General features: G+C 45.6%; 2 protein-coding genes across 4 annotated transcripts in view; one reads left to right on the plus strand and one right to left on the minus strand.

Annotated features, from left to right (window-relative positions):
* Window positions 1-6703, plus strand: part of BIN3 (bridging integrator 3) — a 43907-nt gene extending 37204 nt beyond the window's left edge. The window contains exons 7-9 of the mRNA XM_044660812.1: window positions 1766-1907; window positions 2075-2209; window positions 5776-6703. Coding sequence (XP_044516747.1) covers window positions 1766-1907; window positions 2075-2209; window positions 5776-5922 — 424 coding nt within the window. The 3' untranslated portion in view covers window positions 5923-6703. The remainder of the gene's footprint in view (window positions 1-1765; window positions 1908-2074; window positions 2210-5775) is intronic.
* A 362-nt stretch (window positions 6704-7065) lies between these two features.
* CCAR2 (cell cycle and apoptosis regulator 2) lies at window positions 7066-24394 on the minus strand. 3 transcript variants are annotated; one of them, XM_044663481.1, is made up of 20 exons: window positions 23540-24394; window positions 22809-22900; window positions 22256-22347; window positions 21859-21973; window positions 21561-21690; window positions 21301-21397; window positions 17408-17527; window positions 17068-17290; window positions 16863-16976; window positions 15699-15862; window positions 15141-15306; window positions 14822-15058; window positions 14504-14725; window positions 9953-10097; window positions 9761-9840; window positions 9083-9229; window positions 8863-8974; window positions 8581-8772; window positions 8228-8433; window positions 7066-7972 (listed from the first exon to the last, which is right to left on the minus strand). In XM_044663481.1, exons 1-20 carry the CDS (start codon window positions 23595-23597, stop codon window positions 7928-7930), a joined length of 2757 nt encoding a protein of 918 aa, XP_044519416.1. In that variant the 5' UTR covers window positions 23598-24394; the 3' UTR covers window positions 7066-7927. The 3 variants fall into 3 exon arrangements, with proteins under 3 accessions (XP_044519416.1, XP_044519414.1, XP_044519413.1); XM_044663479.1 differs by having other exon boundaries at window positions 7067-7972; window positions 9761-9843; XM_044663478.1 differs by having other exon boundaries at window positions 7067-7972; window positions 9761-9843; window positions 15135-15306.
* Window positions 24395-24486: the final 92 nt, after the last annotated feature.

Raw genomic sequence — 24486 nt, forward strand, 5'->3', positions numbered from 1 at the left:
CAGCCTTTCAACATAAATATCTAAGGGGCATTTATTTAAAATGTTCCAGGAGACTTCTGAGCAACAGCCCTAGGCTGCCAACTTTGAGATTTTCAGTTTAGAACAATCAATAAATGGGTGTTTCCTTTACCAAGACATTGTTGAAATTGACAATTTATCCAGGTCCCAAAGCTCTGGGTTGTGGCACCTATCTTAGTCACGGAGAAAATTCATAGCCCTCAAAGTTGGTATCTTAAAGGCAGGAAGTAGGGGCAGCTGAGTGTCTCAGTGTCAAGAGCCAGGCCTAGAGACGGGAGGTCCTAGGTTCAAATCTGGCCTCAGATACTAGTCCTTAACCCCCATTGCCTACTCCTTACCTCTCTTCTGCTTTAGAACCAATATACAGTATTGATTCTAAGACAGAAGATAAGAGGTTTGGGTTTTTTTTAAATAAATAAAACAAAAGATGGGAGGTCCTATAGACCTCTCTATAGGTGACTTCTCTAGAAAGTCAGCTGAGTTATGTTTATATTCTAGATTCTGGTCAGTCATGGATCCTGTTTTCCCCTAAGTCTGTGTAGAGCAGTGGTTCCCAAACTTTTTTGGCCTACTGCCCCCTTTCCAGAAAAAATATTACTTAGCCCCCTGGAAACTAATTTTTTTTAAATTTTAATAGCAATTAATAGGAAAGATAAATGCACCTGTGGCCATCATGTCTCCCCCTCCCCCCCCCATCACTGCAGCACCCACCAGGGGGCGGTGGCGCCCACTTTGGGAATTACTGGTATAGGGGAAAAGGCCTATAGAGCTTAAGTGATATGCTTCCATTGTAGGGAAGAATAGGAGTTGATACCCAGACCCTCTCTGACCACAGCTCCAGAGCACTTTCTACCAGGCCACTGTTGCTATGACCACTTCCCCTGTCTGAGCTAAAGTTTCCACTTCTGTGAAATGAGGGGATTTGCCTTAGATCAGTGATGCTGAACCTATGGCACAGGTGCCAGAGATGGCACACAGAGCACACTCTGCAGGCACATGGGCACCTTCTGCCTCCCAAGACTTTGTTACTAGAAAGGCAGAGGGACTCGGGGGGAGCTGCTCCACTGTGCCTGATGGCATTTTTTATATCCTCCCAGCCCTCTGCCCAGCATCCCAGTGGGAGTGCTTCCTCCCTCCCCTGTCTGGGGTAAGGGGGGACAGGATGCAGCACTTGGGGGTGGGGGGAGAGGCATGGCACTCTGTCTCTAAAAGATTCGCCATCACTGCCTTAGATCATCCTCAAGGACTCTTAATTCTGTGATCCTCTTCTATAGGGTAAAGGGTATATAAGAATGCCTACCTATCTAGCTTGTCATTAGATTCAGATGAGATCATGAATGTAAAAGGCCTTGGAACAATACACCAACAGGCTTCTCAAGTACCATGTTGAGTTTGTTCATCCTCTTATAAGGGGCTGTTTTAGGGGGAATAAGTGCTAATGCCCTTAGCCCTTCCTTTTCCCATGAGGCTTTGTGTCAGACACTTTAAACTACATGGGATCATGTAGGATTTAGAGTTAGAGAATTCACATTCTGCTTCTTTCTGCTTGGGATGATCTTGGGCAAATCTCAGAACCTCCCTGACTCTCATCTATCCTGTGGTGGGGTGCGGTAGATGATCTCTAAGACCTTTTCTGAAGTCATTATCACCTGCACTCTTCCTCTTCTCCTCTCCCCCCCCAGCACAAGAAAAGCTACATTTTTTTCCCAGAAAACCTCTCCTCAAACTCCTACCTTCTTCCTGGCAGGTTTGGTAGCGTCTTCCCGAGCCTCAACATGGCTGTGAAGAGGCGGGAACAGGCCCTGCAGGACTACAAGCGACTGCAATCCAAAGTAGAAAAGTATGAGGAGAAGGAAAAGACAGGGCCAGTTCTGGCAAAACTCCACCAGGTACCGAGACTGGGGTGGGAAACAGCCATGGGTTTGGGAGGTGGGAAGAGCTCAGGGAGGCGGGCTCTCTGTGAGGAGAATGGTGCAGAATGGTACGGATGGAGCTCTGCCCTGCCGGAGCCCTCACTGAGCCCTCACTGAGCCCTCACTGAGCCCACACTGGACAGGTTCGGGAAGAGCTTCGGCCTGTGAAGGACGACTTTGAAGCCAAGAACCGACAGCTCTTGGAGGAGATGCCACGTTTCTACAGCAGCCGACTTGACTACTTCCAGCCAAGTTTTGAGTCACTGATCCGGGCCCAGGTAAACCTTTTTTTAGAGACTGAGCTTTCTGGACTCATGGTGGAATTCCAACAGCCCCCCAGGGATCCCCACTGAAAGAATAAATGTGAGAGTGAGAACACAGATACCCCCATGACCCCAAATGAGGGGATTTGGCTCATGGCATCCTAGAACCATCTAAAAGGAGTGCTTACTCACATGGGGATTTGGGGTGATTTCTGTTCAGTCTCACTTCATGACTGGGGAATAGAGGCCAGGCCTGGAGAGAAGTACCCTGTTCTCCAACCATGATAGAGCCAGTAGTATTCCCAGGCATATATCTGTTTTGTGTGTCCCTAAAGAAGCTGCTCAAAAGAGGCCTAGTCTTGGGGGCTGGTCAGTGAAAGGCCCATTATTTATTTCACTTCTAGGATAATGATGGCATCATTTAAACTACCCTTGAAGACTTCTTCCCAGCTGTTAGGTAGATAGTGTATTTTCTTTTTGTCCAGGCCTATGATGTTATCGACATATGGAACTCCCAGGAGGGAAACTCCCTCCAGTGATTTAGATCAGCAACTCATTCTGTGATTTCTAATTGTTAAGTGGCTTACCCATGGTTTACCTGCCATACCCTACTCCCTCTCTAGTGTTATCCCCATTTTATAGAGAGGAAATAGCCACTCAGAAAGTTCAAGAGTGTGTGTGTGTGTGTGTGTGTGTGTGTGTGTGTGTGCGCGTGCGCGTGCGCACATGCACGCACACGAGTGCGCAACTAGCAAGTAGTGGAGAGCTAAGATCTGAACCTCAGTCATGACTGCATCAGCAAATATCAAGGATAATTCTGTGTGCAGCATGCACTAGACTCTGGAGATACAAAGGGTAAACTAAAAACCAGGCCCTGTCTTTAAGTAGCTTCCATTCTACTGGGGAGCTCCATCACGTACCCAGATAAGTGAATACTTAGGAACTGAGTCATTTTCAGGGGAAAGAGGCAGCACTGATGCCTGGAGTTGGAGGCAATCTAGAAAGCCCCATTTAGAAGGCAGCCCTGAGCCAAACCTGGAGGGAAGCTGGGGATTCTAAAAGGCAGAAGAAATGCACTCCAGATATGGGGAATGGAAGCAAGGGATGGCGAGTTAAGTTTAAGGAAGAGCTAGTAAGCCAATTTGGCTTGAACAACGTGAAAGGGACTAATAGGAAATTAGCCTGGCTCGGTAGGGTAGGAGACAGATCTTAATGCTCTTTAAACATCAGTCTAAGGAGTTTTGTTTCATCCCAGAGCCAATAGGTGGTAGTCACGATTTTTGCAAAGGGGACTAATAACATGATGAGACGTGGTTTTCAGCAGTTGACCGGAGGATTGACTGGAAAGGGGAACAACCGGAAGCAGGGACACCATTTAGGAGGCCTTTGTACTAGAGATGAGAAAAGGGAAAGCAAAGAGATGCAGTGTTTGAAAAAACTGTAGTGGAGGATAGAACTGACAAGACTTCTCAAACCTGATGGACTACAAATATGAAAAGATAAGGACTTCTGTTTGGGATATATTGAATTTCAGGTGACCATTGAGGGGAGAAGTCAGACCCCAGGAAGGATAGTGAGTAGTCCAAGGCCAGGAACATTTAGCCCAGCTTCCCTCCACCAGGCCTCAGGCCATGCAGAAGCTATAGAAAATCTGATTTGGAGGTGGGAAACAGATTTGGGGGTTAACCATCTTTCTATTTGTGAAGTTCGCCATCTATTTAGGGGACTGCTTTCCTGGCCTGGACGTCTTTCACCCTCTAGTGGACAACCTGGTACATCACAGGTTCTGTGTACAGTTGGGGACCTCTAAGAATGGCTTGGTAGAGCCAGGTAGTGAGTGTGTGGGGAGAAGCCCGGTGTCTGCACTCCTGGGCCCTGCTGCTGCTTCCAGGCACAATCGTGGAAGGAATGACAAGAGGCCACCAGTGCCCTTGGACACATCCTGCCACTAAACACACTCGCTGACCACAGCATCCTGGGCACACAGTTGGGGGCAGGTCCAGTGGAACTTGTGTCCTCAGTCTCCCAGAGGGGCGTGCGGGTCTCCGAGCAGTCGGGCCTCCCCTAGCCTTGCCTGTCCCTGTCTATTCAGGGCTGTGTCGAGACTTTCTGGTTGCTGCCGTCATACTTCACTTCCCCTTTCAAGCTGACTTCCCGCTGCACCAGTGTTGTTGTCATCCATAGAGCTCTCGGACCTCCAAGAACCTTTGGCTGGAGTAGGCCTGGCAGTGGCCAGGGGACTGTTTTAACACCTCCTTCACGCCGGCTTCTAGCCCTCCCCCTCCCTGGATTCTGGTGCCATTAGTCACAGTAAAAGTGAGCATTCCTGGTGACTCACCCAGCGCATTGCGGCTGGTGGGGGGGCACCACCCCCACCCCCATCCACCCACCAGCCTGCTCAGGCTGCCCACAAGGTCCTCTGTTTCCCTGCAAGGCTGTGGCAAGGTTGCTAGAGATGTGATGAGCTGATAGTGGGAGTTGGAAACTTCCAGATTTGACTATTTTCTGGGTCCCTCTGAGAAATAAAGGAACAGGGTTTTCTTGGGATCTTTTCTCAACTCCAGACCCGTCCAGGGCAAGGTGCCAACTGGGTAGGGATACCATGACCAAATGTGTGAGGAGACCCTATTTGGGGCTCACTTATCTCTAGGAATCTAAACTGGGGGAATTCCTACTTGCCCTATGAGGGAAACGGGAGGAAAGGTAGGTAGGGGGGCCTGGATTAAATGCCCTAATTCAGGGCTATAAGAACCACCAGTATTGGGCAAAGCCAAGCTTCTCGAGGTCCTTCAGAATGATTTCAGTACTCTTCCCGCTAAACAGCTCTACAGTCTGCAGACAACTCCCTGTGCTAAGGGTGGTAACCCACACTACCCATTTCTGTCATGCCCTCGTGTCCTGCACATTTTCCACCTTTTCCAGAGGACAAGTAGCAGTCTAGCTTTTCTGGATTCCATGGCTAAGGTGGGGGGCAGATTTTAGCTTGGTTGTGACTCTCCTAGGTATGACTTCCCAGTTCTCTGGACTTTGTGGGCCTGGTTTTCTTTCCAAAGGGATAGAGGTTCAAGTTTTCCTCTTGTGGAAACTCAGTAAACTCTGTGATCCACCCCCTTCCCTACTGCTACCTGATCAGGAAGTAGAACTAGAACCTTTTCCCCTATTTTGAACCTTACATGCAACCTGCACAGCTCCCCCACCATAAAACAGGGCCTGGCCTTTTCATTGTCCAGTCGTGACCCCATTTGGGATCTTCTTGGCAAAAATACTGGAGTGGTTCTCCAGATCATCTTACAGACGAGGAGAATGAAGCAAACAGAGTTGTGACGTGCCCAATGTCATAGAGTTCCTATCTGAGGCTGGATTTGAACTCTGGAAGGTGAATCCTAACTAACCAAGCCTGGCACTCTCTCAGCCAGCCTCGCTGCACTCACCTGGCACAGTAAGCACTTAATCAGTGCTTGTTGGCTGGCTTTGCGGTACTACACTGCACCGAGGGGCTTTTGGTCTCTTGGGGTTTGGGCTTCTATGCAGTGAATCCCAGATTCTGCTGACTTCACTCCTTCTTTTCCCACCTGGCCTAGGTCGTGTACTACACTGAGATGCACAAGATCTTCAGGGACTTAACCCAACAGCTTGACCAACCAGGCCATACAGATGAGCAGAGGGAGCAAGAGAACGAGACCAAGCTGAGCGAGCTCCGAGCCCTCTCCATCGTGGCTGATGACTGAAAGCCCCGGGGCCAGACGTCCTCGCCCCACACACTCTCAGACCCGGCAAAGCCGCAACACTTTGCCAGAACTGCACTGACAAGGGGAGCCAAGGCCGCCTCTGCTCCCTCTCACTGGCCCTCAGACCCAGTCTAACCCTCTTGCCGGAGAGCTCCTCCCCACTCCCGCCCTAGGTGCCAGGCCACAGCCTCCTGCAGAGGAGCACAAGGGGACAGGGAAAGTTAGTATAAAAGCCCCAGCTGTGAGGACTTTTATTTCCAAAACTGGTCCAGCATAGACCTGTCTCCTGCCTCCAGCCCAGAGCAGTAGGTCTGTGAACAAGAGCACGGTCTGGGCCGGGACATCAGTCAGGTGTTTCTTCGCTTTTAGGCCAGTCAGTGTGCTGGTTTGCTTTATTGTATTGCCTTAGTCCTGCTTCTGATGAACCTTTCCCTTCAAACGCCCATCTGTCTGAGTTAAGAGCGAGGAGACAAACCACAGCCCTTGTCTTCTGTGTTCTGCCCAAGCGTCTAAGTGTTAAGGAAAAGCTATGCTGTCTGACCTTCTTCCAGTCTTCATCCTGTGCCTCAAACAAATGAAGGGAAGAATCCAAAGTTTCCCACTGGAGATTACTACCTTTTGAGGTCTGGGAACTAGTTTAAAATGTCCATTTAATGCTGTTTTTCTATTCACCTATCAACTCAGGAATCCCCTGGAAAGGGCAAAAAGTCTGGGTTCCCCCAACTTCAAAACTGGGGACTTTATTTTTTCAATGAAACTTAAAATAAAGCCTATCCGTATTGCTGGTGCTTGGAGTAATGGGGTGGGGACCAGATTTAACCCTAAGCCTTGGCTTCCAGGCTGGCCTGATGTACTTCGAGCAAGGCAATACCGCCCTCTAGAGGATTGAGTGTTTTAAGAGAGCGACACTACTGTCTCAATGAACTTCCTTTTTTCCTTTGCTACCTGGGGCTTTATAGCTAAACTTCCAGGGTGATACTTCTGCAGGAAGAAATTGAGAAGGCTCATTACCCTACCCAGATGAGTAGAGCCCAGCCTGGACTGGGGGTAAGAAGGGTGGAGGAGTACGGGGAAGCTTGGGAGATAGGCAAGAAGGTTCAGGCCCCGTGACACAAGTAGCTCGAAGAGCAGACTGACTCAGGGAATCAGCAGGGGAGCAGGCCCTGGAGGGCCGCAGGCACACACTGTGGTTTTGATTTTGGTTTATTTAAAAAACAAAAAGCCAAAAAAAGGACAACTTTATATACAAAGTCAAACTGGAACCGTGGGTTATGGAAAGAGGTGAGAATTACAAAGGTAACAGAGAAAGGCTCAGCCTACTAGGCCCAGCCATTACCACATTCTGAACAAAGAGCAGAAGAGAAAGGAACAGCTTTCACCTGGCAAGAGATTTCTTCTAGGGTTGGCAGAGCGCAGGCCTACAAACAGCCCGAGACACGAGCTGGCCCCTGCTGCTGGCTCTCATCTTTAGACAGGATCCCTGAGCCCCTCCCCTCAAGGATCTGCCTCTGCAGCTCAGCAGGATGGGTGTCACTTGACCAAATCAAGGCTCCAATGCCCACGACTGGACTCCCTGACCCTCTGTCCAGAAAAGTCTGTTGGTGCTAGGCCTGGTAACAGGCTGTCAAATGTCTTCCCCTCCCCTCTTTTGTCTCATTCTAAAACCGGGAGTATATGAGGAAGCACAAGATTAAAAGGGCTCCCAGAGGAACCACAGTAGAGGAAGAAATGATATTCCAGGAGTGAGAAGGAAAGATGCTCTATTAGTGGTAGGTGTAAATTGGGTCCCTCCCCACTCTGACAGTCCTGTTCTTCCTCTCACTGCCCAGGCCCCTCCCCCCTCATTTGTCTTGGAGATACTGAGCACTGTCAGCCTCCCCTGCCTGCAGTTCTCAGGCCCTGCTCCAGCTGCTTTCTGGTGCTCAGAGGGTCTAATTTCATCAGCCTCCATCGCTGAGCTCACTGGGTGGCAGTTGCTGTGCAGTGCCCTTCAGCCTCAGCAGCCTCAGTTGCTAGGTGCTGGTTCCTCCTTCTCTCCCCAGCTGTCAGCCTGAAATACATGTGTAACAAGGATTAGGACCCTGGGGACTGGGGGGAGGAGATAAGACAGGGAGAGAAAAATCATAGGTCCCCACTCTCACAATAGAGTACCGGGAACATGGTTATTTCTTTCAGGGAGTCTCCACCAAAAAGGCCCAGGGAATTAGTGAATGAGAAGCCCTCCTCTCCCATCAGAACTTCATGTGGCCTTCCTCATTTCCCTAAGAACAGACCTTCCCCCTCCCCCAGTACTCGACCTCCCCACCTTCTCTGCCATCCGCTGCATCTCCTGCTGTAAGGGAGTCAAACGTCTTCGAAACTCCTGTAACAGACGCTGCAGCTGATTCTTCTGCCTCTCGGCTGTGCGGGCCATCTCTTCAGCCTCTGCCAGCCGTGTCCGAAGTTCCTGCATATCTGCTGTCAGCGTCTTATTGGTAGCCTCAGTGGTAGAGAAGCGGTTATGGGTCTCCTCTGGAAAGAAAACCCCAGAAATCTTTGCTCTTTCAATTCCAGGATAGATATGGGATGGGAAAAACCACTGCTGGTGCAGCAGCAAGATGCACCCAGCCCATGGGACGGTCCAACACCCCAGGCCCTTGGGGCTGTAAGGCTTCTCACCCAGCTTCAGTTCCAGTGTGTGAATCTTGTTCTCCAAGTAAAGCCGCCCGCTATCTTGCTGCTCTGCCCGCTGCAACAGGTTCCCCACGTGAATCAGGCTGCCATTATGAGACACCAGGCCTCGATGCTCTACCGGAGGGGCACTTGGCTTTGTGCTTTCCCCAGAAGAAGGTGGCAGCAGATCCAAGTTTCCTTGAAAGGTCCAAAAGAAGAGATTAGAAGATCTGAGAAGAAAGCCAAGCCTTCGACTTCCAAAGGTAAGTGAGGTGGAGTTCTGCTTACCAAAGAGCGCCTCCTCGGGGAGCGCGCCATCCAGGCCTTCTTGACGGCTGTACTGAAGACTCCGGTACTGACAAATGTTCTGGCTCACCACCCGGCTAACCAGCTTTTTGGCCTACAGACAACATGCAATCATCATTGGGGAGGGGGCAGAGAGAGAGTACACTGAAGAGAAAACAAGTCACCCAAGGGCAAGGTGGCAATAGAGAAAGGGAAAAGATACCTGCTCTGCAGTGAGATGAAGTCCAAGAGTGAGGAGGGCCCTCTCTAGGTCCCGTCGGTGAAGGTAGCCACACCAGTTGGCATCAAAGAACACAAAAGCAAGAAGACAGTCCAGGGGCAACACAGCTGAGGGGTCTAGCTCCTTGGGCTGAGAGAACCAGGGAAAATGAAGAAAAACTTCCCGTTGGCTTAATGTTTATAAATATAGCCTCTTATGGCTAAACTACATTGCTGGGTTCTTGCCAAATGTACAGGAAGGTAAACTAGAGAAGTCTTTGAATCTGAAGTCTGTTGGGCCGATTTGGGTAAAGGAATTCCAGTTACCAAATTTCTGTGGATAGTTTTTTAGTTCTGAAACTAGTTCCATAAAGTTCAAGTCTGAAGATTATCAGAAGGACCCTTAGGGGGTTGTCTTACAAATATAATTTGTCATACAAATGACTATCAAGTGGAGGTTAAGTGTTTTTCTCAGACACTGAATTCTATTGGCCCTGGATTTCTATATACCTAAATTTTCTCCCTAAGGGTGTATTTTCCATCATGCAGAACAAGCAAGAAGCCAAGGGCCATTTGGTGTCTACCAAGATGGAAGGAATCCTAATGCTCAGATCACATGCCTCCCTGAACTGTAATAACATCCTAAATAGTGAGGCAGAGGTGGGGAAGCAGTGATCCTCACCATGTCCTGGAGGGAGGAGAATTCCATCTCTGATTGGTTTGAGGCAACAGATCGTACCTCAGCATCTTCTAGCTTTGTCCCTGCTGAAGAGTCCCAGAACAATCAGGTGAAGGAAAAGCATCAGACTCAAATCACTGAATAACCCAGCCCATACCAAAGTCCCCTCCCTCCTTTCTCAGGCTCCCAACATACCAAAGTCCTCTTCTACTTCTTCCCTCAGCAGCAACAGTTCTGCATCCAAGCTCAGCTCACAGAGGTCCTCAGATGCTTCACCCCGGGCCTTCTCCTCTTCCTCTTCACCAGAAGCTGAAGGCTTGGGCAAAAGTCCATCCTCCTTCTGTGAGGAGCAGAGCAGTAGTAAAAACAATTTGCTCACATTTCTGTATCATGTTCACATTTCCAAAACATTTAAATACATTAACCGAGGTTCAAGGTGTTTGTTCTAAAACTTGAATTTCGTCCCACAGAAAAGCAGGAGCTGATCATAGAGAATACACAGAAGATATGGAATTTTCACAAGCCAAAGAAACATTCTCCTCCAACTTCTCCCTAAACTAAGCTCTTAACAGAAGGTGAGGTAACTTACAAGAAAAAACTGATTTTCAGTGTTAGGCTTCCTTTATTTTTTTTTAAAGCAAATCCCAAGTTGCTTTTTTGTCCTTGGATTGGTGGCATTTTCTTGCTTCAGAGCTAGAAAGGATCTCTGAAACCATCTTGTCCAGCCCCCTCATTTTACAAGTGAGAAAACTAAGCCCCAGCGAAATTAACTGACTTGTCCCAAGTCATACAGGGCTTAAATATCAGGGTTGGGGTTTGAACCCAAGAGCCAGTGCCTCTTTCTCCTAATAATTTTCTCCACCTTTCAGTTCCATACTTCAATAAGATTAGAAGAGAGAGGAAAATATTCTGGAAAATATTCTGAGCAAAAATAAAAATAAACACTAAAATCAGAAAGACAGATAAGAAAACTCGGCAAAATTTTAAATCATTCCAAAAGCACCTACTATTGACTGAAAAAAATTAAAATGTTGACTACTCGGGCAGCTAGGTGACTCTGTGGCTAGTCAGGCCTAGAGACAGAAAGTCTTGGGTTAATCGGAACTCGGATACTTCCTAGTTGTGTGACCCTAGGCAAGTCACTTAACCTTCCCCTTGCCTAGTTCTTACTACCTTGGAACTGATAGTTGGATTCTGAGACAGAAAGTATGGAGTTTTGCTTTGTTTTTAGTTTAAAAATAATGTTGACTCAGATTGTTACCAATTGTTAAGAGAAGTTTATCCAATGAAATAGCCAATACAAAAAAAGCCAGAAACCATTTCAACCAGCCAAATGCAACAATAGTTCAGGGTACATGCCCAGGGAGAGAGACACATTCATCAAAGGCGTTCACTACTCTCATTTGCAGAAGGTAAGTCAACACAGGGCCAAAGAAGTCTTTAGAAAGTTTGACACGCATCCAACTAAGAGCATTTGTATGAAACTGTTAAGGAGAACAAGTAGGTACAAAATGGAACACCCATCTATTAGTATTTTTGTTTTTTAATAATCTATTATTTTTTAAAAACTCTTACCTTCCATCTTAGAATCAATATTGTGTATGAAGAGTGGTAAGGGCTAGGCAATAGGGTTAAGTGACTTGCCCAAAGTCACATAGCTAGGAAGTGTCTGAGGCCAGATTTGAACCCAGGACCTCCAATCTCCAGGCCTGACTCTCAATCCACTGAGCCACCCAGCTGCCCCTAAACAACATATTCTTTTTTTTTTTTTTGCTTTTTTTTTTTTTTTTTTAAACCCTTAACTTCTGTGTATTGACTTTATAGGTGGAAGATTGGTAAGGGTAGGCAATGGGGGTCAAGTGACTTGCCCAGGGTCACACAGCTGGGAAGTGGCTGAGGCCGGATTTGAACCTAGGACCTCCTGTCTCTAGGCCTGGCTCTCAATCCACTGAGCTACCCAGCTGCCCCATAAACAACATATTCTTACTAAAGAAAGTAGAACTACATCTGGATTCTAACACCTCAGAATCAAATGTGCTATTTGAGAAATTAGAGTCATAAAATAACATCTCAAAGAGAATAGGTCAAATCGAGTACAGAGAAAAACTCCATGCAGAAGGGAGCATATTTTGCAAGTACCAAGGGATCAATTCTCAAGGTATCTCAAGAATGAAGGCTGAAGGTGATGCTGCCCAAAAAAATAAATAAATAAAAGCTGCCTAAGAAGTCTGATCAGTAATTTCCAACTCATCTGTCCAGCTTCTCATCTGTCTAGATGAAAATATGTGGAAGGAGCCAGGTTTTTGCAGACCTCTTCTTCAGAATCATAAAAATGACATACAGAAAATGAAATACTTCTGTTTGTTGATCACAAAAAAGCATTTAACTCCAGAAATCAAAATGCAACCTAAAAGGTTTTCTCGGAAAGGTGACTCTCCTGCAAAAATAAAATTCCTTGATAAAATGACACCACAGAGATCAATTTGTTTAAAAAATCTTATTTAAACGCCAGTAAGTGTTCATTACTATCATGAAAACTGTTCTGTAAAGAATCCAAATAGTAGAAGAACTCCCTATGGATGGTGAAATTCTCCAGATGACCCTGTTTGCAATTCACACTGTGGTAATTACATCAAGCACCAGAATCCTAAGAGGCCTCCTCAGTGAATCTACATTCAAAAGAATTCCACCTAACGCTTTATTCACACAGTAAAAAAAAAAAAAAAAAAAAAAAAAAAACCAACAAGGATTATCCTGAAATCCTCAGCACCTACTACTTTGAGACTTAAATACTGTTTGTCAAGTTGAAATGAAAAACTGCTGCCTTGATTAGGCTGCTGTGGATGGGTGAGGAGGCCAGAGCTAGTCCACGAGTGCATGTAGTGGCCACAGATAGGCCACAAACTTGGCCCTGAATTGAATTAGGAGGACAAGTGCACCATTTCAACAATGCCAAACTGCTTCTTGACACCCACAAAATCACTTTTCCCTTTACATCAACAATGATGCTATATAACGGAGTCATGTAGTTGGTGGGCCTAAGTGGGCTACGGCATATTAAATGTTCATTAAAGATATGACTGAGGAAACGCACTGGTATCCACAAATTCAACGAGACTTAAGAGCTTTTCAGAGCCACTACATAAGAAGGCATGAATGGGTTAAGGTCTGCACCAGTGGAGGAAGTACCAGCAACAATGGAATTACAAATCCATCAAAAGGAGGAAAGGAGGGAGACGGTGGGAGGAAGGATGGATTTATCAAGTGCCTCCTATGCACTGTGCTAAGGACTTTACAGCTATCTCACAACTCCCCTCGGAGATAAGAATGAGTATCCCCATTTTACAGTTGAGCAAACTAAAGCCGACAGGGCTAGGCGAGCGGCCCGGGGTCAAACAGCTATTAAGTATCTGAGGCAGATTCGAGCTGGGGACTTCCTAATTCCAGGCCAGCACCACACAGTTCATCAATGCCTTTTGATGAGAAGTTTCATTTGAGTAATACAAGTTCCTCAAATACCAAAGAGAAGTGAAATCATGTTCACTAAACCATACTTCAGCAGGAAAGTATGTTCACTAAGTTTAGAAAAGCAAAAAGAGTTCTGGCTAACCTACCTACTCCACTGACATTTTTCTGGCCTCTCTGACTTATCAACTATGCTTCCTTCAGTTGGGTCTTGGTCTGCCTCTTCTCAGGCTCCTCATCCATGTCCTGCTCCCTAGGCTCTGGGTGTCCCCAGGGTCCTGCTCTAGGCCCTCTTCTCCTCATATATTCTCTCAGTAACCTCCTCAGTTCCCCTGGGTTTAATCATCACCTAATGCAGACGCCTGTCAGACCTCTCTAGCCAGCCCGCTTCTCCCCCAGCTGCAGTCCCACATCAACACTTGCCTAGTGGCCGTTTCAAGCTGGATGTCCCAGGGGCATCTTCAACTCGTCTAAAACAGAACTCATTATCTTTCCCCCTAAACCCTCCCCTCCTCCACACTTCCCCCATTTTCAGTGGAAGCCACCAGCACCCTTCCAGTGTTGGTCCCCAATCTCAGCATTATCCCAGGCTCTTCACACACCCTCACCCCACATACCAAGCCAACTGCCAAACTGGGGACAATCCCACCTCCACAGTCTCTCACGTGGCCCTTTCTCCCTTAACACAATTACCACCTTAAATCAGGATGTCATTAACTCTTGCCTAGATTTCTGCAACAATCTCCTAACCAATCTCCCTGCCTCGGGTCTCTACCCACTTCAGCCCATCCTACACACAGCTGTCAATGTGATTTTCCTCAAACACAGATCTGTTTTATGAAATTTCCCCACTCCACCAGCTCCACTGGCTTCCTGTTGCCTTTGGGATAAAATAAACTCCTCCATTTAGCCCCTACAGCCTTACACAAACCTTTCCAATCTCATAGTCCATTACTCCACTTCTCTGTTCCTCATAAATAATATTCCATCTCCAGGGTCCATGCCTTTACACTAGTCACCCCCACACCTGAAATGTGCTCCCCCTTTAACGTTTAACCTCAGAGTTCTTTTCCTTTAAAATATAGCTATTGATTGCCATATAGATGTAATGTCCTTGTTGTCATCCTATCAACTCACCATAAATACATAATTCTTTTCTTTTTCTGTACTTAAGAGAGCCAGTACCTAGCCCAGTGCCAGTACACATAACAGCCTCCTAGTGTTCAGGTCCTCAATGCATGAAGCTCTTACCACTCACCCTTCTCTGGCCTCAGCACTCACCAACAAGTTGTCTGGCTCAGTAGACGTCCCCTCATTCTGTGCTTCATCCTTGGATTCTTTGGCCACTTCCTCCTTGGCTGCCTCATCCTTGGACACTACTTCCTCCTTTTCTGGCTCCGGCGGGGGCACCTCTTTTTCAGGCAGGCTCAGCAACATCTTATAGATTTTGTATCCAAAGTCTCGCTGTAGCATCTCCTGAAACAGTGCTGCCAACACCACTGCCTGTTAATGCAGAGTTGAGGGTACATGAATACCAAGTGGAAGTAGTCCATCTAAGTTCCACTAGCCCAGCATATTCCCCAGACCTTCCACATCTACCTCAAATGAGATCTTTTCTCTTGGCCTCCGATCCTCCAAAATAGCTTGGAGGGAAAAGTTAGCACAGCCAGGCTGGGCTATTATAACAGGCTCCAGAGGAGGGGGAGGGGCCTCTGGGAGAGAAGGGTCCATTTCCTGCTGCAGACTAAGCTCAGGATTCTCCGGGTCTTGTTCAGAAGCCTCTGCTGCTGCTGTAAGTTCAGATGAGTCTGTTTCCTCTACAGAAGCCTCTGCTTCCTAGGAAGCAAACAAACAAGTCATCACCTGTTAATCCAAATGTTTTGGACTCTCTCCCTCCCAGGGTCAGACTTACCATCACAGTCTCCTGGAGTGGGGCCGCTGTCTCAGCAGCTTTCTGCTGGCACAGGGCCTCCCACTCCTCCAGGGAGGGCATAAGAGTCCAGATGTCTGGTAGATACACCACTACTGTCCGCTGCCGCCGAGGAGGTCCCAGCTGTATATACTGGAATTCAGCAACGCGCCACCTGCTCCCAGAAAAAGGAGGCACTGAGACACTAACCTCTGATGAACTCTGCAGTCCAACTGCCTCGGCAACCCCCATATCCAGCTCAAGCTCCATCAGCTGGAAGTCACAAGTTAAAAACATGACTCTTTCCTTCATCAAATACATGCTGCTGTGGAGCCAGAAAGGGTGACAGACAGGCACTAAGCCACACACAAACACTGAGCCCCCCCTCGTGGTCAATACCACCTACCAATAAAGGCTGGGGTCAAATGTGCATTCTGTGATCACAGAATGGTGGGAAATTAGCAAGTCTATATGGAGCCTTAACCTGCTACCTTGGTTTAAACACAATACTCTCACCAACTACACTAAATGATTGCCCCAAACAAAAACTTCAGAAAGGATACTCACCACTTTGTACAATTGCTCAAGTCAATGCCTGTCTGAGCTCGGGCACAGCGGATGGCAGTTCGGACCAATACCTGGGGATCAGCCTTTGGGTCAGGACCATCTAGAGAAGGTGACCACTCACCTCCTACCATCACAGCCTCATCCTCCTTCCTCCTCAGTAAAAACTGTGAACAAGGAATTTTTAAAAGTTTAAGTCAGTCCTCCCCCATGTCCCTTGCCCCCTCAACAAACCTCCACATTGTATTAGCCAGGAAGGAGTGAATAGTGGATAAAGTCAAAGGTTTTAGGTCCCAGCTTTACCAGGAGTTATTAGCTGTGTAATCTGGCAAACCTGTGGGCTTTTCAGGCCTCAGTTTTCTCATCTGCAAAATCACAACATCATCCCAAGAGAGAGAAAAAAAAATAGGGATGGACCTGTTTGTACAAAAATATTTATAGCTGGGTTTTTCTTGGTGGCAAAAAATTGGAAACTGAGAGGACATCCCTCAACTGGGGAATAGCTGAACAAATTGTGGAATACTATTGTGCTGTCAAGAATGATGAAAAGGATGATTTCAGAAAGAGCTGGAAAGATCTACATGAACTGATTCAGAGTGAAAATAAGCAGAACCAGAAGAACATTATACATAGTAACTGAAACGTTGAGGCACAATCAAATGTAATAGACTTTGTTAGTAACAACAATACAGTGATCCAGGACAATTCTGAGGGACTTATGAAAAGAATGTTATCCACCTCTAAAGAACTGTTGGAATAGAAATGTGTAAATAAACATATGATTTATCACTAGTTTAGATGGTATAGGATTTGGGGTTTTGGTTTTAAAAGATTACTCTATTACAAAAATGAACAATATGGAAATAGGTGATAATACATATAAAATCCAGTGGAATTGCTTTTCAACTCCAGGAAGAGGGGAGGGAAGAAGGCAGGGAGACAACATGAATGATGTAACCTTGGAAAACTTACGTGTAAATCTGTTACTGGAAAAAATAAAGAAAAAAATTTTTAAAAAAAGCTGTTGCAGTAAAGAGAAATCCAGTGAAACTGTAGTCAGTGCTTTGGTAGGAGCTGGACAGTACCAGTGAACAGGTACCAGAGTAAGGAAAAGAATAAGATTTGGAGATCTTGCTTCACAAATCTCAGGATTACTCCAATTCTAACCTTTATCTGCTTCAAAGGATGTTCTGGACTCTCCCTTGGCTCAGCCATGTCTTCCACAAATAGTAGACAGCAACGATACAATTCTTCTAGCCCCGGGGAGGAAAGCAAAAGTACCTGAGAAGAGGCAGCAAGGAAAGAAAAACAATCAGATATCATGAAGGTTCTTCTAAACCATGAGAAAAGTGACTAGATCCTGTCAACTCACCTTAGCACTGTAAGTCATGTCAGAATCTTGTGGAGTGGACTCAGGGTTAGCACTTGGGCCTTGTTCCTTCTCTGATGATACCTGAATTCGGCTTGGATGATGTAAGGAGAAGGGCTGGCTTAAGGGGAAGGCTGACAGCCAACTCAGATGCACAACCAAAAAGTCTGAGGGTACCAAGAGACTTCGATAACGGCGCTGGAGTTCTAAGAAGTCACAGGAGGGGCTGCAGGCCAGAGAAGAGAAAGTGGGGTCATAGCAGATCCCATCATCAAACTCTCCCACTCACACCCCTTTTAGCCCCCAGAAAGTTCCTTTGTACCTCACAGATCTGAATGCTCACCTGTCCACAGTGTAGGGAGTAAGATGGACCCGATAAGGGGGTAATTCATGTCTTGGCTTCTTAGCACCCCAAGGCTCCCCACCTGCCCTCTGTTTGCGCTTCTTGGAATCATAGTCATCACTGAAGGTTGAAACATCATCATCAGAGTGTTAAATACCCATATGTATTTGGTGCTATTATTAAGTGAGTTAAAGGGAGATAATCCCTGCCTTCTATTAACTCATATTCTCAGACTGTCCAGGATAGGCAAGTCCCACCTCTTTGCATAAACATAATCAGCTCTCAATTATTCAGGGATAAATTACTCACTCCAGAATAACCAAGCATCCCCATATTTGTACCAAAACTGCTTCCTTCTCTTCTCATTGACCTTCAATATCAGAGATTCAAGTGCAACCATTCTGAGGGTTACTTAACTCAAAGCAAAAAGAATGTCTCCTCTCAGTTGTGTCTTTACATGAATTTCAATGTTTCTGTGATCCAGTTTTGAAATCATGTGACACAGCCATACTAGTAGTTTAAGTGGTTTTTAGTAAACATTATACTTTCTTGGTACATTTCATAGTTTATTAAATCCCTATGATTTGGATTTCAATAATCAAGATAGGTTTCCCTAATACTGTAAACAACCAGGACCTGGTTATAATTCATTAGCAAAATGAAAAAAAGCAAACCTCAACATAGGAAAGAGAAGAAACATACCCAGCCTCAAAGCCCTAAGAGAAATAAAACAAAAAGTCCAGTGGGATACTCTGGATCCCCAAACAAGCAGCTGTCATCATCAAATCACAGAATTTCAGGGTTGCAAGAGAGGTAAGTGACTATCTAGTCTAATCCATAACTAAAAAAGTGACCATCTAGTCTTTGCTTGAAGGAGAAGGCACCCATTACCTCATGATATAGCTCATTCCACTTGTGGACAGCTCTAATTGTGTTTCTTGACATCAAGCCTAAATTTGTCTCTTTGCACCTTAATCCAGAGTCAAACAGAACAAGTCTATCTCCCATGACAACCTTTCAAATAGGTGACACCAACTAGAATGTCATTCAAGTCTTCTCTTCCCCAGACTAAATATCCCCAGTTCTTTCAATGATAGATATATCCCCATGTGACATGAACTCAAGACTTCACCATCCAAGCTTCCCTCCTCTGGACATTCACCGGTTTATTCATGTCCTTTCTAAAAGTGCAATCAGAGAAACATACCTTCCAGCAAAGTTAATGATGCCTCTTAAAACTGAACATCTAAGGAGAAAGAACCTACTTATATAAAAATATTTATAACAGCTCTTTTTGTGGTGGCAAAGAATTAGAAATTGAGGGATGTCCCATCAATTGGAGAATGGCTGAACAAATTGTGGTACATGTTGGTAATGGAATACTATTGTGCTACAAGAAATGATAAACAGGATGATTTCAGTAAAAGCTGAAAAGATCTGTGGGAACTGATGCAGAGCGAAATAAGCAGAACTGAGAGAATACTGTACACAGTATCAGCAACACAGTATCAGCAATATTGCCTGATGGTTATCTATGAAAACTTCGCTACTCTCAGCAATGCAATGATCTGGGACAATCCTGAAAGACTAATGATGATTATCTGTAAAAACTTCGCTACTCTCAGCAATGCTGAGCTGGGACAATCCTGAAAGACTTCTGATGGGGAATGCTACCCACCTCAAGAGAAAGAACTGTTGGAGTCATCTTTCATCAGTGTATTTTTGGTTTTATGTTGGGGTTTTGGTTATGTATGACTTTGCTCTTACAACAATGACCAATATGGAAGTGTTTTGCATGACAAAAACAAAAAACTGAACATCCTCTGAAAGCATCTAATTTCTACCACCTTCTTTCCTACCCCACATATTTTTTTCCCAACTAATAAAACAATAATCCTCAAATGCAATTATTTCTTTTCAATCCAAACTGGACTCCTCTTGAAATTGAACATCTCTGAAAGCACCTAATTTCTACTACCTTCTTTCTCATCCTACATATATTTTTCTCAACTAATAAAACAATCATCCTCTATGCAATTATTTCCTTCTACTACAAACTTGATCATTGTAAAGCTAAGACCAAAGTTATACACAGTACCCCAAAGGCATCATTAATGTCTGGCTTGCAAAGGAGAGTCAATAAATACTGGTGACTCCATAACTGATTTACATTTTAGTCTAAAACAAAAAACTTAACAATATGTTTTTCACCTGTTTTAGATTATCTTTGAGAGTTCAATAATAAAATCACTGCACAGAATATCAAAGTTGGAAGGAACCTTTAGTGATCACCTTAGTTAATCCCTTCATTTAATAAAAATAATGAAGCCAGTCAAGTAATGAATAAAAGATTTGTATATGTGACTTTTCCTTAAAGATATATTCCAACACCATGAGAATTAGAAAAATCAAGAGATGCATAAATAGAAGCCTCTTGATAAGCAATCTTGAAGGCTCTAGGCTTATCTCTGAGTTGGGAATTCAAGACAGACTTATTTGTAAGCAAATAAATACTAACTGCAGCCTGGCCAGCCACATCACCCTAAGACTTTGCCCTAAGTTTTGCAGGGTTCCTTTTCAAGATTCTGGCTGGCTTCTTTGTTTTTTATAACCCTGCTAACATTTAGGATATGAGGGTTTTATCCCTCTTTGAATTTCATTTCAAAGGAGAACTTGACCAAAGCTAAACATACAAACACACACACACACACACACACACACACACACACACACACACACACACCCCTCTAGTCTGTTTGTGATATGGCAGGCACAACAGCTAATTTGATCTGAGGCTGCATTAACAGAAACAGTGTCCAGAACAAAGGAGATTTTGTCCCACTGTCCTCTGCTGGGTCAAACTACTGAGTTCAGTTGGGGGCACTATATTTTAGAAAGAACATTTAAAGGATAGAGATTAGATAGGCGAGAAAACAAGACAAATGACCACAAGGTCATACTATAACAGAGACTAGATGAAGGAATGGGGAAAGGAACTAGAGGGGAATCTTGATAACCGTTTCCAAATATCTGAAAAGTTACCATGTGGAAGAGGTATTATAACTTTTATTTGACCTTCAAGGACAAAAGTAGATGGAAGTTTCCAAGAGGTAAATTTTAGTGAGATGAAAAAGAAAACCTTTTTCATAATTAGAGCTTTCCAACAATGGAATGAATTGCCTTGAGAGGTAGTAGGTATCCAATTACACCCAGTTAACAGCTAGTAGTCTACTTGTCAACGATATGCAAAAGTATTCTTGCTCAGGTAGGGGTTGGATCAAATGGCTTCTGAGATCCCTTCCAACTGAGATTATGATTCCAAGGTAAAAGTAAGTTAGCTCTCAGGGAACAAAGTGAAAACCTTTAGGAAGAGGTCAAAGCAGTATTGGGTGGCAAGAACCAATGTCACATTCTTGGCAAAACATATTATTCCTATATCATACAAGACATATTAAAAATATCCCAAAGGCCCAATTCAATACATCTGCTCCAAATTTAAACCTAAGACCTTTGCTTTCCTTGATTTCAAGGCACTACATAAATCCAAAGACTTCTGTTACACATTTATGAGTATGCACAATTTAAATCAGTAACTTTTTAAAAACACAGGTGGCAATGTCATTTTAATGAACACTGAAATGTTCAGTTTTATTTGATCATTTTAACTGTATAAAAAGTCTACTATCTAAAATGCTTTAAAAGACAAATCTGCATCATACAACCTGCCTGCTAAAAATAACACATAGTCATTTATATTTACATCTCACTGTGAAAACATATAAGGCAAGGCGACCAGCTGCAGAGACTATCAAAGACTGTGGGTCAATACTATGAAAAAGAAGAATGTTCCTAGAAGCATACAAACAACAGTTTTCTTTGTTCTGTCTTCTTACCTTCGACCCTGATCCAATCGGCCATGAGGACCCCGAGCGGGAAACCTGCTCAGATGGCTCAGATGCAATGTAGGGGATGTTTGGAAGAGACTCAGTGCTAAGGAAAGAAAATGCATTTTAAATCAAAAATTCAAGAAATCTCTCTGGCTATCTCCACTTCTCCATCTCTGGCTTTAGATCCATAGTTCTGAATAGAACTGGAAGCCTATTAGTTCAAATCATAACCAGTATGTCTCACCCTCCATATCAATTGTACTCACGCTTCTGAGGGAAGAGTGGGGGAATCCGATGAGGCTGGAAGATCAGCTGGGGCTGGGCCCCCAGAATGCCTTGCTTCTGACCCAGTGCTGCCACATGTAGAAGGGGAGGTGCTGGGGACTTCAGCAAGGGCTGAGAAGTGAAAATCAGGAACTCAGGGGCCTCTTAATATAACAAGCTCAACACACCCTAAGACATGACACTCCCCCTCCCAAAAAGTACCACTCCTTCCTGGCTTTCAGGTCATATGGGTTTCTCTCCTTCCCTTCCCCAATGCACATTCTGACAAGGACTGAGTACCTGATTGGAGAGTGTCTGAACCTTGACAGCATTCCAGGGCACTGCCTGGCCAGGATTGTATGCAGCCTTTACCAGCACCTTCTCCCCCAATTGGGGCAGCCTGCCTTTCACCACACTGCCAGCACAAAAGCCAAGAGTGCCCATTGAGGAGAGGGGCCTGACTAGGCCCCCTGCTCACCTCAAAAAGACCATTCCCTCCCCTTCCCCTGAAGACCTTCCTGTAAAGGTCTTCTCCCCAGATATTTCCTGCCTGCCACCAATAAAATCCCCTGGGACCCAATGCAAATGGAAGCCTCAGAGATTTCTCAACCATCATGGTGATGAACCTTAATCCAATCAATTTTTTTCTGCCAAAACATCCTCACTCTGTTTGATACCATCAGAGCCTCCAGCCTACCTCAACTGAAAGAAGACCTCTTCATCAACTACCCCAAAGTAGTCGTGCAAGCTGGTGACAATACCAGTAAAGACACGCTGCTTCTCTCCACTCTGTAAAGTAAAAGGCGAGTAAGAAGGAAAATGGCTGGAAACAAATGAGTGTCTCTCATAACCCCATCATCAATGCAAGACCTACTTTCCAACTACCTTTGCCCTCATACACCAGTCTGAATCTGAGTCATCAAGATATACAGTAAAAGAGAAGGATGAAAAAATATAGCAAAAGTCCCCTTTACCAGAAAATCTCAATCTGCAGGAGACTAAAGAATAAAAATGAACATAACCCAGTCATGGATGAAAATTAGACTGGCTTCTGAGCCATCCATCTCTGAGGCCATTGTCTAAATAATCCTCCAGCCCAAGATACAGTCAAAGGGTTGTCTACCCATTCTCCTAAGAAGAAAAACAGTGAAAGAGGAGAATGACCCATAATATAAAGATCAAAGAACCATCAGAATTCACACACCAAGACAAGAACTCACTGGAGAAAGTATATCTGAATGAATGCCTACCTGAAGGTGCCTGGCATTCTGAGACAACTCTGTAGCTACAGGGGGGGTGAGCAAACCAGGTGGTGGACCCAGGAGAGAGGTGGATGCAGAGCCTATGAGAATAAAACAAAAGGAAAATTGGCCTTCATTTACTTGGTCCACTCTAGGTTCTATATCAGTAAGAGGCTTTGCAAGGTATCTTGGTAAAGTGGAAAGTGAACTGATTTTGGAGTCAAAAGAACTTAACTCCTCCCTCCTCTTTCAAACTGCAAGGAAATTTTTTACATATGTACCGTACTTATCTTTAGCTAGTATCTTGTGCATATTTTTAGTTTAACCAAATATTACCTGTATTTCCGAGACCCTCAGCTTCCTTGTCTATAAAAGGAGGGGTTGGAGGTAATGACCACTAAACTACCTTGTAGTTCTGAATCAATGACCCACAGATCATATAACCTCCAAATACCTCTAGCAGGCACTGCTAATCAGCACTACACAGCAGGTCTCACTCTCAGGGCAATCTAAGCAAGTGGCTCTCCTCCCACTGCCTATACAGGCCCCATTAGAAATTTCTATAACCTCAGGGAAAATGAGTAGGAGCAGAGGCTTAAATTTGTTACTTGATGTAGCACAACAAATGTATGCCACTACCTGCTAGAGAAATCTCAAGAGGGAAAACTAGGAGCTTAACTCTAGTAAGGACAAAGCAGGCATTTCCCAATACAGTACCAGTTCAGGGCATAGGGCCTAACCTGAGAAGTTTCGTCCTCCTGGCAGTGGGTTGACCCGCTGGCGCTTGAACTGAGACATTGAGAATGCTGGTGTCTTTTATTGAGTCTAGGGAAAAACCTTTGATGAAAAGTGAAACGTTACAGACTTCATAAAGAAACAAGAGATCTAATTCCCTAGGAGAGGAGAAATAGGAAGAAAGGAAGAGACGAAGGATGGGAAAAGAGTGGAAAGAAGGGCAAAGGCAATGAAATAATAATGCTGCAACAAGGGGGTACGGGCAAGGGACGGAGACAAGGGGAGGAGGAAAAAGGAAATTGTGTGGACGGAAGGTACACTGAGGAACGGAGAATATTATAAAAGATGTTGCTAGGGAGGGGAGGGGACAGTAGGATGGGAAAGGTGGAGGTGACGATGAGATAAAAGAAACCAGTGATGGGGAGGGGAGCAGGGTACCATTAGAGTGGAGCGGGGATGAAGGGATGGGAGAGCAGCGGGGGCGAGGATGGAGGAGGGCGGTGCTGCCAGGCTGCCCGGGCTCCCCGAACAGATGAACCCACAGCCCCACACTCGAGCTTTCCCGCCTCCGCCTGCCCAGGCCGAAGAGGCAGCCCGGAGACCGCTGGGGGAGGGGCGGAGGGCAAAGGAAAGGGGGAGGGGCGCAGCTTCCATTTCGCCCCCTCCTCGGAGCTCAAGCCGGTTGCCACGGAAACGGGGAAGGAGGGAGGGTTTACGAGCTGTGGCCCGGGTGTGGGAAGCCCAGACCCAGGGTCCGAAGCTCTTCGCCGCCGGCGGAAGGCTGGGAGGAGAAGGGCCCTGAACCCACCTGTGGGCCCGGGGTCGCGACACCGGGGGACAAAGGCACCCGGAACCACCGCCGCCGCCACCACCGCTACCGGAAGCGCCTCGCCGGAAGCGCGACCGCTGTTCAGAAGCCGCTTCCCTGCCGGATATTGTCCCCTTAGCCCGC

Source organism: Gracilinanus agilis, chromosome 2, assembly GCF_016433145.1.
Source record: "Gracilinanus agilis isolate LMUSP501 chromosome 2, AgileGrace, whole genome shotgun sequence".
NCBI lineage: Eukaryota > Metazoa > Chordata > Mammalia > Didelphimorphia > Didelphidae > Gracilinanus > Gracilinanus agilis.